The 18,689-nt window shown below is 45.2% G+C and overlaps 1 protein-coding gene across 1 annotated transcript in view; it reads left to right on the top strand.

Annotated features, from left to right (window-relative positions):
• Positions 1-378: 378 nt before the first annotated feature.
• LOC149453499 (uncharacterized) overlaps positions 379-18,689 on the top strand; it is a 32,152-nt gene continuing 13,841 nt past the window's right edge. The window contains exons 1-5 of the mRNA XM_089688652.1: positions 379-557; positions 5,602-5,760; positions 5,856-6,014; positions 6,099-6,171; positions 8,100-9,870. Of these exons, the coding sequence (XP_089544778.1) occupies positions 5,686-5,760; positions 5,856-6,014; positions 6,099-6,171; positions 8,100-9,870 (2,078 nt within the window). The 5' untranslated portion in view covers positions 379-557; positions 5,602-5,685. The remainder of the gene's footprint in view (positions 558-5,601; positions 5,761-5,855; positions 6,015-6,098; positions 6,172-8,099; positions 9,871-18,689) is intronic.

The following is an 18,689-nucleotide window of genomic DNA, read 5'->3' as shown; positions in this document are numbered from 1 at the left end:
GTACCTCCTGCTGGCTGCACATGGTAAATATACTACCTGACAAAATAATGATTTTAAAAAAGCATGTAAAAAATGTTTTTTTTTTTTAAATATGTTAATGTATTAATTTGTTTATTATAAGCGCAGCATGTAAAAGGGAATTGCATTTTGATGACTTCCGGCTCCTGTTTGCGTTCCAGGCCTTTTGGAATTCCCGATTTCCCCCTGCTTGCGTTTCAGAGGCGCTTCCTGGTTTTGCGTTCCACCCTAGGTTAGCTGTGCGTTCCATACGCTTTTCCGGGTTGTGCGTTGCACCCAAGGTGGAGGGTCCCCTGTGTGCGTTCCAGCCGCAGTTCCGGCTGGGGGGTGGGGGGAGGTTTCTGGGGGCAGTTACGGGGCCCCGGTGGTTTGGGGAGAGCAGAGTCGGCAGGGGAAGACTCAGTGAGGGAGGGAGTCATGTGACCCCTCCGGCCCGCCAGTCATCGAGCCCAAGCGCAAAGAAGACGGTTACCTAGCAACCAGCCGGCCTGAAGAGGCTCCTCCCCTTCTGTCTGACACCCAGGACTCCCAAATAGAGTGTAAGTAGTCATAGGTAAGCAGCTGTGGAGATTGGAGCTGGTAATGAGGAGAAATACATGTGGGTGTGATAGAAATAAAATGTGTGTCTACTGAGCAGTCCTGGGGTTGAGTGCTCCTTTAATTAACTTCTGTTCATTGTCCACACCCCTTATTTTTTTTTTCCTAACCGATCAACCAATTAAGCACATGAAATCAAAAGTTTTGAAAAATATCCATTTATTGACAAAAAAAAAAAGCAAAGAGTTTCTCTGCGAGTAAGCTAATATAAATACAGAGCCGGAGGTGCCTCCTTCCGAAGGATGGGATTGTCACGTGTCCTATCACATCCTACTAAGGAAAAGCAGCTAATAGAAATACAGAGTACCTCTTACCTGAGACAGGATTGTCTTGTGTCTGTTGGATCCTACTATGGGAAAGCAGCTAATAGAAATACAGAGTGCTGGTACTTCATACCATAAGATTGGATTGTCACGTGTCTAGCACATCCTACTGAGGAAAAGCAGCTAATAGAAATACAGAGTACCTCTTACCTGAGACGGGATTTTCTTGTGTCTATGGTATCCTTTCTATGGAAAAGCAGCTAATATAAATACAGAGCGGCTGGTACGTCATGCTATAAGATGGAATTGTCTTGTCTCTGTTGGATCCTGCTATGGCAAAGCAGCTAATATAAATACAGAGCGGTTGGTACTTCATACTATAAGATGGGATTGTCTTGTGTCTGTTGGATCCTGCTATGGGAAAGCAGCTAATAGAAATACAGAGCGCTGGTACTTCATACCATAAGATGGGATTGTCACGTGTCTATCACATCCTACTAAGGAAAAGCAGCTAATAGAAATACAGAGTACCTCTTACCTGAGACGGATTTGGCTTGTGTCAATGTTATCCTTTCTATGGAAAAGCAGCTAATAGAAATACAGAACAGCTGGTACCTCCTACCCTAAGATGGGATCGTCTCATGTCTGTCGTATCATTTCTATGGGATATCAGCTAATATAAACACAGAGCAGCAGGCACCTCGTACCCTGAGACAGGATTTTCTTGTGTCTATGTTATCCTTTCTATGGGAAAACAGCTAATATAAATACAGAGCGGCTGGTACTTCATACTATAAGACAGGATTGTCTTGTGTCTATCAGATCCTGCTATGGGAAAGCGGCTAATATAAATACAGAGTACCTCTTACCTGAGACGGGACTGTCTTGTGTCTATTTTATCCTTTTTTATGGAACAGCAGCTAATATAACTACAGAGCAGCTGGTACCTCATACCCTAAGATGGGATTGTCTTGTGCCTATTGGAGCCTACTATGGGAAAGCCGACAATACAAATACAGAGCAGCTGGCAGCTCATACCCTAAGATGAGATTGTCTCGTGTCTGTCGTGTCATTTCTATGGGATATCCACTAATATAAATACAGAGCAGCAGGCTTCTCCTACCCTAAGACAGGATTTTCTTGTGTCTATTTTATCCTTTCTATGGGAAAGCAGCTAATATAAATACAGAGCAGCTGGTACTTCATACCATAAGACAGGATTCTCTTGTGTCTATCGGATCCTGCTATGGGAAAGCGGCTAATATAAATACAGAGCAGCTGGCACCTCTTACCCTAAGATGGAGATGTCTTGTGTCTGTTGGATCCTGCTATGGGAAAGCGGCTAATATAAATACAGAGTAGCTGGAATATGTTACCCTAAACCAGGAATGTCATGTGGCTTTCCTATACTTTCCATGGGAAATCAGCTAGTATAAATACAGAGCATCGGGCTCTTCTTACCATAAGATGGGATTGTTTCAAGTCTATTTTATCCTTACTATGGGAAAGCAGCTAATATAATTACAGAACAGCTGGTACCTCTTACTCCAGGGCAGGATTGTCTAGTATCTATTGTATCCCTGTATGTGAAAGCAGCTAATATAAATACAGCTGGCCCTCTTACCCACTCTATGGGTTCATCCTCCAGTTCTGGACTCTTATGGTAAGTGTCCGCCCCTATAGGAACAAGGGAAGCTCCCTTATCACAGCGGGTGGAGCTCTCATCACAAGGCAATGGGTATAAGGTGCAAAACCCTCCAATGAAAATTCATCCCAGGGGCCCCTAAAATTAAAGTCTGGCATTATTTAATTTGTAATGGAATTCAGGTGTAGGGCAGAATCCCATGATGCATTGCAGGTGCCTCTCAGAGGATGACTGAGGCTCCTGCTTGGAGATGGGCATGACCTCTGACCTTGGTCAAAGTTGAAATTTGCCCACCTGGGTTCCTGAGTTTATAGAGGACTATCCAGACAAGGAGCCAATGACTGGCCTTGGGGGGTTCTCCACTGGCCTTGTACTGGTCCATCGGTATGTAAGGAGACGGGCATGACCTCTGACTTTGGTCAAAGTTGGTATTTTCGCACCGAGGTTCCCAGGTTCACAGAGGACTTTCCAGAACAGCAGCCAATGACTGGCCATTAGGGCCATAAAGAGATGGGCATGACCTCTGACTTTGGTCAAAGTTGGTATTTGCTCATTGGGGTTCTTGGGTTTACAAAGAACTATTCATAGGAGGAGCCAATGACTGGCCTTTGGGGTTCACATTGACCTGGTGCATGTCCATCAGTGTGTAAGGAGACGGGCATGACCTCTGACTTTGGTCAAAGTTGGTATTTGCTCATTGGGGTTCTTGGGTTTACAAAGGACTGTTTGTAGGAGGAGCCAATGACTGGCCTTTGGGGTTCACATTGACCTGGTGCTGGTCCATCGGTGTGTAAGGAGACAGGCATGACCTCTGACTTTGGTCAAAGTTGGTATTTGCTCATTGGGGTTCTTGGGTTTACAAAGGACTATTTGTAGGAGGAGCAAATGACTGGCCTTTGGGGTTCACATTGACCTTGTGCAGGTCCATCAGTGTGTAAGGAGATGGGCATGACCTCTGACTTTGGTCAAAGTTGGTATTTGCTCACTGGGGTTCCTGGGTTTACAAAGGACTATTCTTAGGAGGAGCCAATGACTGGCCTCTATTGTTCACTATTGACCTTGTGCAGGTCCATCAGTGTGTAAGGAGACGGGCATGACCTTGACTTTGGTTAAAGTTAGTATTTTTGCACTGGGGTTCAAAGTTGGTATTTGCTCACGGCGGTTCCCGGGTTCACAAAGGAGGACTATACAGAAGGGTAGCAATGACTGTCCTTTGTGGTTCACCATTGACCTTGTGCTGGTCTGTCAGTGTGTAAGGAGATGAGCATGACCTTGACTTTGGTTAAAGTTAGTATTTTCACACTGGGGTTCCTGGGTTCACAGAGGACTATCCAGGAGAGCAGCCAATGACTGGCCATTAGGGTTCTCCATTAACCTTGTGCATGTCCATCAATGTGTAAGGAGACGGGCATGACCTCTGATTTTTGTCAAAGTTGGTATTTGCTCACTGGGGTTCTTGTGTTTACAAAGGACTATTCATAGGAGGAGCCAATGACTGGCCTTTGGGGTTCACATTAACTTTGTGCTGGTCCATCAGTGTGTAAGGAGACGGGCATGACCTCTGACTTTGGTGAAAGTTGGTATTTGCTCACTGGGGTTCTTTGGTTTACAAAGGACTATTCGTAAGAGGAGCCAATGACTGGCTTTTGGGGTTCACCATTGACCTTGTGCAGGTCCATCAGTGTGTAAGGAGAGGGGCATGACCTCTGACTTTGGTCAAAGTTGGTATTTGCTCACTAGGGTTCCCTGGTTCACAAAGGAGGACTATATAGAAGGGAAGCAATGACTGGCCTTTGGGGTTCTCCATTAACCTTGTGCTGGTCCATCAGTGTGTAAGGAGATAAGCATGACTTTGGTTAAAGTTAGTATTTTCACACTGGGGTTCCCGGTTTCACAGAGAGCTATCCAGGAGAGCAGCCAATGACTGGCCATTAAGGTTCTCCATTAACCTTGTGCTGGTCCATCAGTGTGTAAGGAGATGGGCATGACCTCTGATTTCGGTCAAAGTTGGTTTTTGCTCACTGGGGTTCCTGGGTTCACAAAGGAGAACTATACAGAAGGGTAGCAATGACTGGCCTTTGGGGTTCACCATTGACCTTGTGCAGGTCCATCAGTGTGTAAGGAGATGGGCATGACCTCTGATTTTGGTCAAAGTTTGTATTTGCTCACTGGGGTTCCTGGGTTCACAGAGGAGAACTATACAGAAGGGTAGCAATGACTGGCCTTTGTGGTTCAACATTGACCTTGTGCTGATCCATCAGTGTGTAAGGAGATGGAAATGACCTTGTCTTTGGTTAAAGTTGGTATTTGCACACTGGGGTTCCCGGGTTCACAGAGAGCTATCCAGGCAATGACTGTCCTTTGGGGTTCTCCGTTGACCTTGTACTGATCTATCAGTGTGTTTGGGGGGGGGAGGGGCAAGATCTCTGACTTAAAGTTGGTATTTATTTACAGGGGTTTCTGGGTTCACAGAGGACTATCCAGAAGAGTAACCCATGACTGGCCTTTGGGGTTCTCCATTGACCTTGTGCTGGTCCATCAGTGTATGGAGGCGTGCAGAGTCAGGCTGGCAAGATCTCTGACTTTGCTTAAAGTTGGTATTTGCTCACAGGGGTTGTTGAGTTCACAGAGGACTATCCAGAAGAACAGCCAATGACTGGCCTGTGGGGTTCTCCATTGACCTTTTACTAGTCTATCAGTGTGTTTGGAGACAAGAAAGATCTCTGACTTTAGTTAAAGTTGGTATTTGTTCACCAGGGTTTTTGGGTTCACAGAGGACTATCCAGAAGAGGAGCCAATGACGGACCTTTGGTGTTCTCCACTGACCTTGTGCTGGTCCATCAGTGTGTAAGCTAGTGCGTATGACCTCTGACTTTCGTTAAAGTTGATATTTGTTCACTGTGGTTCCTGGGTTTACAGAAGAGCACTGTCCAACCAATGACTGGCCCTTGCGGTTCTCCATTGACTTTGGTGCTGGTCCATCAGTGTGTAAGGAGGGAGGAGACTGTAGGAGGGTACACAGTGAGGACCTTTTCTTCTAAGTATTGGACCTTGACAGAAGACTTTTTCACTTTGTAGATTGAACTTCAATGCGATTTGAAGCCCATCCTTATCCACCAGGGGTGCAGGAGCCGTACAGGTCATCGCACTGACTAAACCAAGATGGAGGAGAGGAGTCACCTAAATGAGAAGATATTAGACATCACACTGGAGATCATCTGTCTGGTGACTGGAGAGGTGAGGAGGATTCTGGGAGAGTCACGTCACACCACTTGTATTTGTAATAAATGAGCTTTGTGACTCTGCAGGTCATTTTGTTATCTAATCTACAGAATTGTTCAGTTGTGAAGACATCTGGTGAGGTTGTAGCACCTTCTGGGATCAGGAACCGCACTACAGTTCCTCCATCACACCTAGTGGCATATGAGAAAGACAATGACAAGAAGATTCTAGAACTGACCAACAAGATCATTGAGCTTCTGACCAGAGAGGTGAGCGGAGCCAGGAATAATGGGACATTATTCTCGTGTCTACTGAAAAAAAAAAGAAAAAAATTGTCAACGTTTCTCTTGCAGGAGTACTTGAAGGAACAAAACGGTCCCTATAAGGACAATGTGATGGACAATCATCAACCCCTCACATCGTCGGGTAAGGTCAGGTACAACTCTTTCTTTTTCTCTCCCTCTCTTTTCCTTTATCGCCTCCTTCCTTCATCCCTCCTCCTTTTCTCATTATCTCCCTTTCTCCCCTCCTTCTTATCCCTACATCTGGCCATCCATCCTTCCTCCCTCAATTCCTCCTACCTCCATCCTGTCCTCCATCTTCGTTTCCCTTAACCCCTCCTTCTCTTTTTCCATCCCTTTCTTCCTCCCTCTCTCACTTCCTCCCTTGCTCTCTCCCTTTCTACTTTCATTTCCTTCATCACTTACCTTCCTCCATCTCCTTATCCCTTCTCTTTCTCTCACGTACACCCTCTTTTTCATTCCTCCACCTCCTTCTTTTTTTTATCCTACACTCAATTGTTTTCTCCCTCAATTCCTTCCTCTCACCTCCTCCCTCCCTTGCTCACTTTCTCCCTTCCTATCTCTCTTTCTCCCTCTCTTCCTTTCTGCTTCTCTCACTTCCTCCCTCTATTACTTCCTCCTTCCCTCACTTCCTCCCTTCCTCCAACACTACCTTTCTATTTTACTCACTTCCTCCATCCCTCCCATCCTTACTCCCTTTATCTCTTTCTCAGTTCCTCCCTCACTTTTTTTCTTTTTCACTCACTTCCTCCCCCTCTGCCTTGTTCCTTCACTCACCTTCTCCCCCTCCTTTGTTTCTTCCTCTCTCACTTTCTACCTACTTCAATCACTTTCTCCCATCTTTCCTTTTTCACTTGCTTTCTCCCCTCCGTCCTCCTTTCACTTCCTTCCTCCCTCTCTTCCTCGCATTATTCCTCCCTCTCTCATTTCCTTCCTAACTCCTTCCCTCCCTTTCTTCTTTACTCACTTCCTTCCTTTTTCCTTTAATTCACTTTCTTTCTTTCTTTCTTTCTTTCCTTCCTTCCTTCCTTCCTTCCTTCCTTCCTTCCTTCCTTCCTTCCTTCCTTCCTTCCTTCCTTCCTTCCCTCCCTCCCTCCCTCCCTCCCTCCCTCCCTTCCTTCCTTCCCTTCCTTCCCTTCCTTCCCTTCCTTCCTTCCTTTTTCTTCCTTCCCTTTCTCCCTCCCACTCTTTCTCCCTCTCCTTCCTTCCTTCCTTCCATCCTTCTTTATCTTCTCTTTTTCCCTCTCACTCCCTCTCCTTCCTTCCTTCCTTCCTTCCTCCCTTCCTTCTCTTTTCCCTTCCTCCCTCCCACTCTCACTCCCTCTCCTTCCTCCCTTCCTTCTCTTTTCCCTTCCTCCCTCCCACTCTCACTCCCTCTCCTTCCTTCTCTTTTCCCTTCCTCCCTCCCACTCTCACTCCATCTCCTTCCTTCCTTCTCTTTTCCCTTCCTCCCTCCCACTCTCACTTCCTCTCCTTCCTTCCTTAATGCCCATCTTCCTCCATTCCTTTCCTCCCCACCAACCTTTCCTCAACCCCTCCTCCCTCCATCCCTTCCTTTCCGACTCCCTGCATCCCTTACTCCTCACATCCATTCACTTCTTCCAATGCTTCCACCCTCTTTCCTTCCTTCCTAGTAATCTGTAGAAATCCAAACACACGTTATGCTGCTCAAGAATTTCCCCTTTCCCTCAGTATCTTCTGTTTATTAAAGAGTTAGCCAACCCAAAAGTGATGCTCCATCTCTAGGTGTCACTCTCGGTTTCTCATTCCTTTCTGTGTCTCCAGTGGTGGGCTCTCCTTCCATAGTTCCTAGTTGCATTCCTACATATCTTGCCATCATTGATGTTCCCTTCCTTCCTGTTGCATTCTCCACATTATGAAATTATTTAAAAATCCAACCGGTAGATCTCACCAGTGGGAGGTTTAAGAACCATTCAATGATATAATTAAAAAAAAAAAAAAAAAACTGGTCATCTGTTTTGGGCGGGTTGACTCATTCACATTTATCCCCGTGTTTCCATCTTCTGAGAACCATGCTTTTTGTTCTAACAGATTCATTGCTTGGAGGCTCACAGGACACCATTTCTCCATTATCAGATTGTATGACTGAAGAATATGGTATTGGTAATCATTCCCCGACTGCGAAATTGTACTCCCCGGAGAAGATAGGAGTCACCCACGCTTTAGAGATCATCGCTGAGGCACCAACTCCATATGAAGAAGAAGATCTTCCTCAATGTGACTTCACTCCACCCACAGATATAAAGGATGAGACCTGCCCAAGTGAAAAAGTCAATGGTCCTCTAGACCATTTGTTGGGTCACATTAAAGAGGAAGAAGAAGGCCTCATCAATGTTTCCTGTATTAAAGAGGACATGACCAGGGAAGTAGAACTTCTCCAACACTTGGACACTTCTACGGCCACCAAAAGTGTGCAGAGTCATATTAAGGAAGAGTCAGCTTCTAGCAATGGAGTAACCCATGGATCACCAGCAGATCTTGTACATGGATCGGTCCACGTAAAAGAGGAAACCATGCCAGGTGATGAAGAGAATTTGAGTGATACCTATGACTGTGTGACTAGCGACCCTTTAGAATACACCACCTTTGTGATAAAGGAGGAGAACGTCTCTGAAGCTGACTGTGAAAATAACGTAGCTAGCGATCGTGCTCAGAAAACCAAATCTTACGAGGGCAGGTGCAGCCAGAACTACCTGACCAACCCAACCATCGAGAAGCCATTCTCATGTTCGGATTGTGGGAAGCGATTCCAGCATCGATCCAAGCTGATCAGCCACCAGAGGGGTCACACGGGTGAAAAACCCTTCTCCTGCACGGTATGCAGCAAGTCCTTTAACTGTAAGACGGACTGCCAGACACACGAGCGCATTCACACGGGAGAGAGGCCGTACTCCTGCTTAGAGTGCGGAAAGAGCTTCAACGTCAAGTCCAATCTGGTGACCCACCGGCGGATCCACACTGGGGAGAAGCCTTATGCCTGTTCGGAGTGCGGGAAATGCTTCATCAGTAACTCCAACTTGGTGACCCACCAGCGGATACACACTGGGGAGAAACCGTACGCCTGCCCGGACTGCGGACGCTGTTTCAGCAACAAGTCGGAGTTCAACCGGCACCAACGGAGTCACTCCGGGGAGAAGCCTTACCTGTGTACAGAGTGCGGCAAATGCTTTATCAGCAAGGCTGAGCTGAACAGCCATGGGAGGATTCACTCAGGCAACAAACCCTACTCCTGCCAGGAGTGCGGCAAGACCTTTAGCCGGAAGACGCAGTTCGTGACGCACCAGTGGATCCACACGGGGGAGAAGCAGTACTCATGCTCCGATTGCGGCAAACACTTCAGCAGCAAATCAAACCTGGTGACCCACCACAAGATCCACTCGGGCCAAAAGCAGTACGTCTGCCCCACCTGTGGCAAGTGCTTCATCAACAGCTCCAACCTGGCCCTACACCGGAAGATCCATTCTGGCGACCGGCCCTTCTCCTGCTCCGAGTGCGACAAGTGCTTCATCACCAACTCTCAGCTGGTGGCGCACCACCGGAGCCACACCGGGGAGAAGCCTTATGCCTGCTTGGAGTGCGGGAAACACTTCAGCAGCAGCTCGGAGTGTAGCCGGCACAAGAGGGTCCACACCGGGGAAAGGCCGTACGCCTGCTCGCAGTGTGATAAGAGCTACATCTGCAAGTCCAACCTCGTCATCCACCTGAGGACTCATACGGGGGAGAAGCCGTTTTCCTGCTCCGAGTGTGACAAGGCTTTTATTAGCAACTCCGACCTGATTAAACATCAGAGGATCCACACACGATAGATGAGATTGGGAATCGGTAGGGTGGAATACTCAGAACGGTGCTGGCTCTATTTTTGGTGGGGTGAATGGGACTTTTGGTCTCCTAGCATTGGGAAAGTTGAGATATTTCGAGTGAAACGCTATAGTCTTCTTATCAGGAAGCACTTCAGGTCACCATTGTTATGGCTACACCGCTGGTGGCCATTGGCATAGCTTATCAGGAGGTCTATGGTCCCAGGCTTGGCAGTGGAGCCCACGCAACACCCAACATGGCACCTCCATGCTATCGTCTTCCCTCTCGCTCTGGAGATGTGTAGGTATAGAAACTCCGAACCCTCTGCTATTGTGTAAGAGCTGGGTGGTGGGGGGGCGAAGCAGATGGGAGAAAGTTAATTCAGTAGGTGAAGGTCCACTTTAAATCATCAAAACCACTGCTGCCAAGTGAACTCTATTAATCAAAGGACTCATTTTGGGTGCCAAGTTCCAAAAAATTTTTTTCCATTTATTTAACCCCTTGCCTGCCGGGCACTTTCACCCCCTTCCTGCCCGGGCCAATTTTCAGCTTTCAGCACCGTCGCACTTTGAATGACAATTGCGCGGTCATACAACACTATACACATATGAATTTTTTAGCATTTTTTTGAGACAGATAAAACTTTATTTCGGTGGTCTTTATTCACCACTGGGATTTTTTTTTTTTTTGCTATATAAATGAAAAAGTCCAAAAATTTTGAAAAAAAGTGTTTTTCTTATAAAACTTTGCAAATAAATAATCTTTCTTTATAAATCTTGGCCAAAATGTATTCAGTTATCTTTTTAGCAAAAAAAAAAACCTCAAATTAGTTTATAACCAAAAATTATAATGTTTCTAATTTTGTTTACATTTTTATTTAATTTTTTTATATTATTATTTATATTTGTTGTGTTTTTTTTTTTACATACTGTCACCCTAGCAGTACAGTGTCACCATGGTGACACTGTACTACTTGTGGGTGTTTATGAAGATTTTTTTTTTTACGCTGATTGCTTTTACACCCATAAAGGCTGTAAAAGCAATCATCGGTCGTGCAACACTGTACCCAAACAAAATGTTTATCATTTTTTTGAGACAGATAGAGCTTTCTTTTGTGGCATTTAATCACCTCTAAAAATGACTGAAAATTTTGTAAAAAAAAAGGTTTTTTTTAGTTTCTGTTATAAAACTTTGTAAATAGGTAATTTTTCTCTTTCACTGATGTGCGATAATGAGGCTGCAGTGTTGGGCACTGATAGGCTGCACTGATGGGCACTGATAGGTGGCACTGATGAGGAGGTACTGTTAGGCTGCACTGATGGGCACTGATAGGTGGCGCTGATGAGGTGGCATTGATAGGCGGCACTGATGGCATTGACAGGCATCACTGATGGGCACTGAAAGGCAGCACTCATACAGTATATGGCACTGAAAGGCAGCACTCATACAGTATATGGCACTGAAAGGCAGCACTCATATATGGCACTGATAGGCAGCACTGACTGGCACTGATAGGCGGCACTGATTGGAACTACTAGGCAGTACTGATGGGCACTGATAGGTGGCACTGACGAACACTGATAGGCGGCACTGACTGGCACTGATAGGCGGCACTGACTGGCACTGATTGGAACTGTTAGGCGGTACTGATGGGCACTGATAGGCGGCAGTGACGAACACTGATAGGCAGTACTGACTGGCACTAATAGGCAGCACTGATGGACACTGATAGGCAGCACTGGCTGGCACTGAAAGGCAGCTCTGATGGGCACCTGTATGTGGCATTGATGTTCACTGATGGGCACCTGTATGTGGCATAGATGTGCACTGATATGTGACATTGATGTCCACTGATGGGCACCTGTATGTGGCATTGATGTGCACTGATATGTGGCATTGATGTCCACTGATGGGCACCTGTATGTGGCATTGATGGGCACCTGTATGTGGCATTGATGGGCACTAACAGGGGGCAATGATGGGCACTGATAGGTGGTACTGATGGGGCTACACTGATAATAAGTGCCCTGATGATCACTGTACAAGCAAATCGAGGGACCAGCAGTTTCTGAGAAGAGGCTCCTTATGGCTGCCTAGGTGACGGCAAGAGCAGTATTTTAAAACTAATACTAGCAGATTTAGATACACTAACAAATTGAAGCCAAACTCCAGCTCTGACAGCAGTTACAAATGTAGTTACGGTAACAGTTTTTTTTCCTTTTGGGATAAAGGTTTTACACGAATAAATAAAATCTGATCGTTCTAAGCAGCCCTGTCAGTGGTTAATGGTTTGTCTCAACCCTCTAACTGATACATCTGCAGAAGAGCTTGTTCTGTCGAAAAGCCACAGACTTACCGGCTGGATCACCAGATAATAAAAAAAGAAAACTAATGCAGCCATCACATCTAAGAATTGGTAAGCTGCAATACAATTATTATTATTATACAGGATTTATGGCGCCAACGGTTTGCTCAGCGCTTTACAATATAACGGGAGACAATACAGCAACAATACAGTTCAATACAAGAGGGATAGGAGGGCCCTGATCCTGGGAGCTTACAATCTAAGGGATAAATGTTTGCTTTTGGGTTTATTACTGCTTTAATACCTAGGCCTGGTACATTCCCTAATTCCAAAACCTTTCATGCCGCGCTATTAAAAAAAAAAAAAAAAAAAAAGTAGTGTATACTATAGAAAATATTCATTAACCACCTCCTGTCCGGCCGTTGTATATAAACGGCCGAACGATGGCAGTGCAGGATCGGGTGCCCGTTTATAAACGGCCTCCCCGCCACCTGCTTGTGCGTGCTACCTGGGAGAGCGCAGCACCGCGATCCGGTGCCCACTCTGAGCTCCGGACACAGTGGAACACCGATCGTCGTACAAGACCTCTGTGCGAGGTCCCGATCATGTGATCACTGATTGGCCAATCAGTGATCACAGGCAGAGTTTTTCACTTCTGACATCATTGCTTTCTACGTGTGAAATCTGTGAATGATCACAGAGATCACATGGTACAGGGCTATTCACAACATCCTTGTACCATGTGACAAGCTGTGACCAATCACAGCTCACATAGTATTTCTCAATGGCTGCAAGAATGCAGCCAGAGAGAAGGAGGAATGATTGTTTTTACAACCTTTATGGGTGTAAAAGCAGTCAGTGTAAAAAAAAAAAAAATCTTCATCACCCCCCACAAGTAGTACAGGGTCACTATGGTGACACTGTACTGCTAGGGTGACAGTATGTAAAAAAAACAAAACATAAATAATAATATAAAAAAATAAAATAAAAATGTAAAAAATGTTTTTTTAAAATATAATTTTTGGTTATAAACTAATTTGGGTTATTTTTTTTTTTACTAAAAAGATAACGGAATAAATTTTGGCCAAGATTTATGATGAAATATTATTTATTTGCAGAATTTTATAAGAAAAACACTTTTTTTCCAAATTTTTGGAATTTTCATTTATATAGCAAAAAAAATATAAATCGCAGCAGTGAAGAAACACCACCAAAATAAAGCTTTATCTGTCTCCAAAAAATGCTAAAAAATTCTTATGGGTACAGTGTTGCATGACCACGCAATTGCCATTCAAAGTGTGATAGCGCTGAAAGCTGAAAATTGGCCTGGACAGGAAGAGGGTAAAAGTGTCCGGACTGAAAAGGGGGGAAAGTGTAAAGACCAGGGGCGGACTCACAACTCATGGGGCCTCCGGGCAATAGGGGATCATGGGGCCCCTGTGTCCTTGCCCAAACTCAAAAAAGCCTATGAAAAAGGTACCAGGGGCATCTCATGGGGCCCCCTACTGACCCCGGGCCCTCGGGCAGTGCCCGAGTTTCCAAATGGTCAGTCCGCCCCTGGTCCAGACTGAAAGTGGGGGAAAGCGTCCGGACTGGAAGGGGGTAAAAGTGTCCGGACTGGAACGGGGGGGGGGGAAGTGTCCGGACTGGAAAGGGGGTGAAAGTGTCTGAACTGGAAGGGGGTAAAAGTGCCCAGACTGAAAGGGGGGGAAAGTGTCTGGACTGGAAGTGGGGGAAAGTGTCCGGACTGGAAGGGGGTGCAAGTGTCCGGACTGGAAGTGGTTAAAAAAAAAAAGTGTATACTCACCCTTTAAAAGTATGGGTATAGACAATATTCATTAAAATGGCTAGGAGGCTGTGGGTGGGGCTGGGTATCATTGTGGGAGATAGGGGTTCTGGATGTTGTCAGGGGATTCTGCAGAAGACTTGGTGTCCCTATAGGAGATGAGATTTCTGGAGGTAGTTGGGGGCAATACTTTGATTGTCAGGGCCATCCAATAGCCATAGTGTGGTATTTTCCTGATCGATATAGAAAAAAAAGGCAACCGAATGCCTGAACTCCTGCGCTGGACAGTGGACTCCACAATGTCTGTATCCCCACAGGGAGTATAGAAGGAATGCAAGCTTTGCTGTCCTCAACGGACCAGGGAAATCTAAAAAGAACTGTATATGAAGAAACAAAAAGAGGGTGCACGGGCCTAGTGTATTACCTTTTAACCACTTGCCGACCGGCCGTTGTATATAAACGACCGGACGGTGGCAGTCCAGGGGCGGGTTGCCGTTCATAAACTCCGGACACAGTGGAACACCGTTCGTCGGACAGGACCTCTGTGTGAGGTCCCGATCATGTGATCACTGATTGGCCAATCAGTGATTACATGCAGAGTAGTAAATAAGATGTCACTTCTGACATCATTGCTTACTACGTGTGAAACCTGTGAATGATCACAGAGATCACATGGTACAGGGCCATTCACAACAGCCTTGTACCATGTGACAAGCTGTGACCAATCAGCTCACACAGTATTTCTCAATGGCTGCAAGAATGCAGCCAGAGAGAAGGACAAATGATTGCTTTTACAGCCTTTATGGGTGTAAAAGCAATCAGTGTACCTTTTAAAAACGAGATTTATTGATCAAAAGTAAAATACTCACAAAGGAATAAAATCAAATGAAAGGCAGGTCACAACAAATGCAGCGAGGCTGGGATTGGCTCTGAGGAAGAGGCACAGCCTCGAAACGCCTCAGAAAACAGCCACCTAGAGGTCTGCAGTCCCCCACCAGACATCCTTCAGGGTGATTGGACCATGCTGCGTTTCTTGTGACCTTGCCTTCATGTCATTTTATTCCTTTGCGAGTATTTTACTTTTTATCAATAAATCTTGTTTTTAAAAGGTAATACACTAGGCGTGCGCCCTCTTCTTGTTTCTTCCTATGTGGTATTTTCCTGATTGATGTATTTCAGGAAAATACCACATGATGGCCACTAGATGGAGCTGACGACCAGTAGAAATAAACACACTAGCCAAGATAATAACATTCGTCCAAAAATTGACAATAACGACTCAAGATGAAGATTCGCACAAAATGTTTTTCCTTCAAAGGAAACTTGTCAAGGGAAATTACATCACTGAGATCCTTCTGCACATTCCGGTGGCCTGGCTGTCCTGGACCTCACTCCCCTGAATTATGTTGTCCGCTCAATATTTCTGAATGTTCATTAAATAACTTTGACTTTCTTTTATTACTGTCAATAAAAGGTTTTTGCTATTGTTTTTTTATAAATAAAATACAGTGTAACATCTATCCTATTCTGTGCGCATATGTGTTCAGAAATCTCTCTTGTGGATGGCGGCGGTACCTTTCTGTAACAGTGCCTGAGTTCTGACGATACCTTCCCCCGGTGCCTGAAAGTTTTATTGCTTTTGGGCATTTATGTACAGTTGCAAGAAAAAGTATGTGAACCCCTTGGGATTACGTGGAGTTTTGCATGAATTGGGCATAAAATGTGCTCTGAACGTCATCTAAGTCACAACAATAGAAGAACACAGTCTGCTGAACATAATACTACACAAACATTAGAAGTTGCCATGGTTTAATTGCACATAACATGTAAACATTCACAGTGCAGGGAGGAAAAAGTATGTGAACCTTTGGACTTAATAACTGGTTGACCCTTCTTTGGCAGCAATAACCTCAACCAAACGTTTCCTGTAGTTGCAGATCAGACCTGCACAACGATCTGGAGTAATTTTGGACCACTCCTCTTCACAAAACTGTTTCAGTGTAGCAATATTCTTGGGATGTCTGGTGTGAATCGCTCTCTCAAGGTCATGCCACAGCATTTCAATCGGGTGGAGGTCAGGACTCTGACTGGGCCACTCCAGAAGGCGTATTCTGTGCTGTTGCAGCCATTGTTTTGTTGAATTACTTGTATGCTTTGGGTCATTGTCCTGTTGCATCACCCATCCTCTGCGGAGCTTCAGTTGGCGGACAGATGGTCGTACGTTTTCCTGCAAAATGTCTTGATAAACTCTGGAATTAATTTTCCCATCAATGACAACAATCCGTCCAGGCCCTGAGGCAGCAAAGCAGCCCCAAACCATGATGCTCCCTCCGCCATGTTTCACAGTGGGGATGAGGTTTTGATGTTGGTGCGCTGTGCCTTTTTTTCTCCACACAGTGTTGTGTGTTCTTCCCAAACAACTCAATCTTGGTTTCATCTGTCCACAGTATATTTTGCCAGTAGTGCTGTGGAACATCCAGGTGCTCTTTTGCAAACTTCAAACGTGCTGCAATATTCTTTTTGGACAGCAATGGCTTCCTCCGTGGTGTCCTCCCATGTACTCCATTCTTGTTTAATGTTTTCCTTATTGTAGATGTGTCAACAAAAATGTTAGCATGTGCCAGAGATTTCTGTAGGTCTTTAGCTGACACTCTGGGATTCTTCTTTACCTCATGCAGCATTCTGCGCTGTGCTCTTGCAGTCATTTTTACAGGATAACCACGCCTAGGGAGAGTAGCAACATTCCTAAACTTTCTCCATTTGTAGACAGTCTGTCTTACCGTGGACACATGAACATCAAGGATTTTGGAGATACTTATGTAACCCTTTCCAGCTTCATGCAAGTCAACAATTCTTGATCGTAGGTCTCCGAAGAGCTCTTTTCTGCGAGGCATGGTTCACATCAGACAGTGCTTCTTGAAACCAGTAAACCCAAAACAGGTGTGTGTTTTTTAAGGGCAGGACAGCTGTCAGCAACACATCCAATATCATCACACTGATTGGAGTCAAGGTTGGCTCACTCCTGGCTCCAATTAGCTCTGGGAGAAGTCATTAAGCTAGGGTCTCACATACTTTTTCCTCCCTGCACTGTGAATGTTTACATGTTATGTGCAATTAAACCATGGCAACATCTAATGTTTGTGTAGTATTATGTTCAGCAGACTGTGTTCTTCTATTGTTGTGACTTAGATGACGTTCAGAGCACATTTTATGCCCAATTCATGCAAAACTCCACATAATCCCAAGGGGTTCACATACTTTTTCTTGCAACTGTATTTATAAAGCACCACCAGTTTCATGGTACTTTACATACTGTACATTCATATGAGTCCCCTGTAAGAGAACGATGGGACAGGGGGGCGCCACCATCTAAGTGTAGATGTTTTTTAAACACTTCCAGTCTGGACACTTTCCCCCCCTTCATGTCCGGACACTTTCATCCCCTTCCAGTCCGGACACTTTCCCTCCCTTCATGTCCGGACACTTTCACCCCCTTCCAGTCCGGACACTTTCACACCCTTCCAGTCCGGACACTTTCACCCCCTTCCAGTCCGGACACTTTCACTCCCTTCCAGTCCGGACACTTCCACCCCCTTCCAGTCCGGACGCTTTCCCCCCTTCCAGTACAGACACTTTCCCCCCTTCCAGTCCGGACACTCTCCCCCCCCCTTCCAGTACAGACGCTTTCCCCCCTTCCAGTCCGGACACTTCCCCCCCCCCTTCCAGTCCAGACACTTTCCCCCCCCCCCTTCCAGTCCGGACACTTTCACCCCCTTCCTGTCCAGGCCAATTTTCAGCTTTCAGCGCTATCACACTTTGAATGACAATTGCGCGGTCATGCAACATTGTACCCATATGAATTTTTTAGCATATTTTTGAGACAGATAAAGCTTTATTTTGGTGGTATTTATTCACCACTGGGATTTTTATTTTTCTTTGCTATGTAAATGAAAAAGTTAAAAATTTTGAAAAAAAGTGTTTTCTTATAAAATTTTGCAAATAAATAATATTTCATCATAAATCTTGGCCAAAATTTATTCCGTTTATCTTTTTAGTACAAAAAAAAAATAATCCAAATTAGTTTATAACCAAAAATTATAATTTTTAAACATTTGTATTTTTTTTTTATATATTATTATTTATGTTTTTTGTTTTTTTTTTACCACCATACTGTCACCCTAGCAGTACAGTGTCACCATAGTGACACTGTACTACTTGTGGGGGGTGATGAAGATTTTTTTTTTTTTACACTGATTGCTTTTACGCCTATAAAGGCTGTAAAAGCAATCATTTCTCCTTCTCTCTAGCTGCATTCTTGCAGCTATTGAGAACTACTGTGTGAGCTGTGATTTGTCACATGGTAAAAGGCTGTTGTTAATGGCCCTGTACCATGTGACCTCTGTGATCATTCACAGATTTCACACCTAGTAAGCAATGATGTCAGAAGTGACATCTTGCTTACTACTCTGCATGTGATCACTGATTGGCCAACCAGTGATCACATGATCGGGACCTCGCACAGAGGTCCTGTCCAACGAACGGTGTTCCACTGTGTCCACAGTATGCACCGGAGTACGGTGCTGTGCGCGCCCAGGGAGCACGCACAAGCAGGGGGAAGGGAGGCCATTTATAAACGTGACCCGAACCTACACTGCCACCGTCTGGCCGTTTATATACATGGGCCAGACAGGAGGTGGTTAATAGGGTTCAATATTGAGTTGGCCCCGCCCTT

Source organism: Staurois parvus, unplaced genomic scaffold, assembly GCF_062004578.1.
Source record: "Staurois parvus isolate SC_StPar_1 unplaced genomic scaffold, SC_StPar_1.0 ptg000449l, whole genome shotgun sequence".
Classification (NCBI taxonomy): domain Eukaryota; kingdom Metazoa; phylum Chordata; class Amphibia; order Anura; family Ranidae; genus Staurois; species Staurois parvus.
The sequence above is the reverse complement of the archived record's forward strand: the minus strand, read 5'-3'. Positions and strand labels throughout refer to the sequence as shown.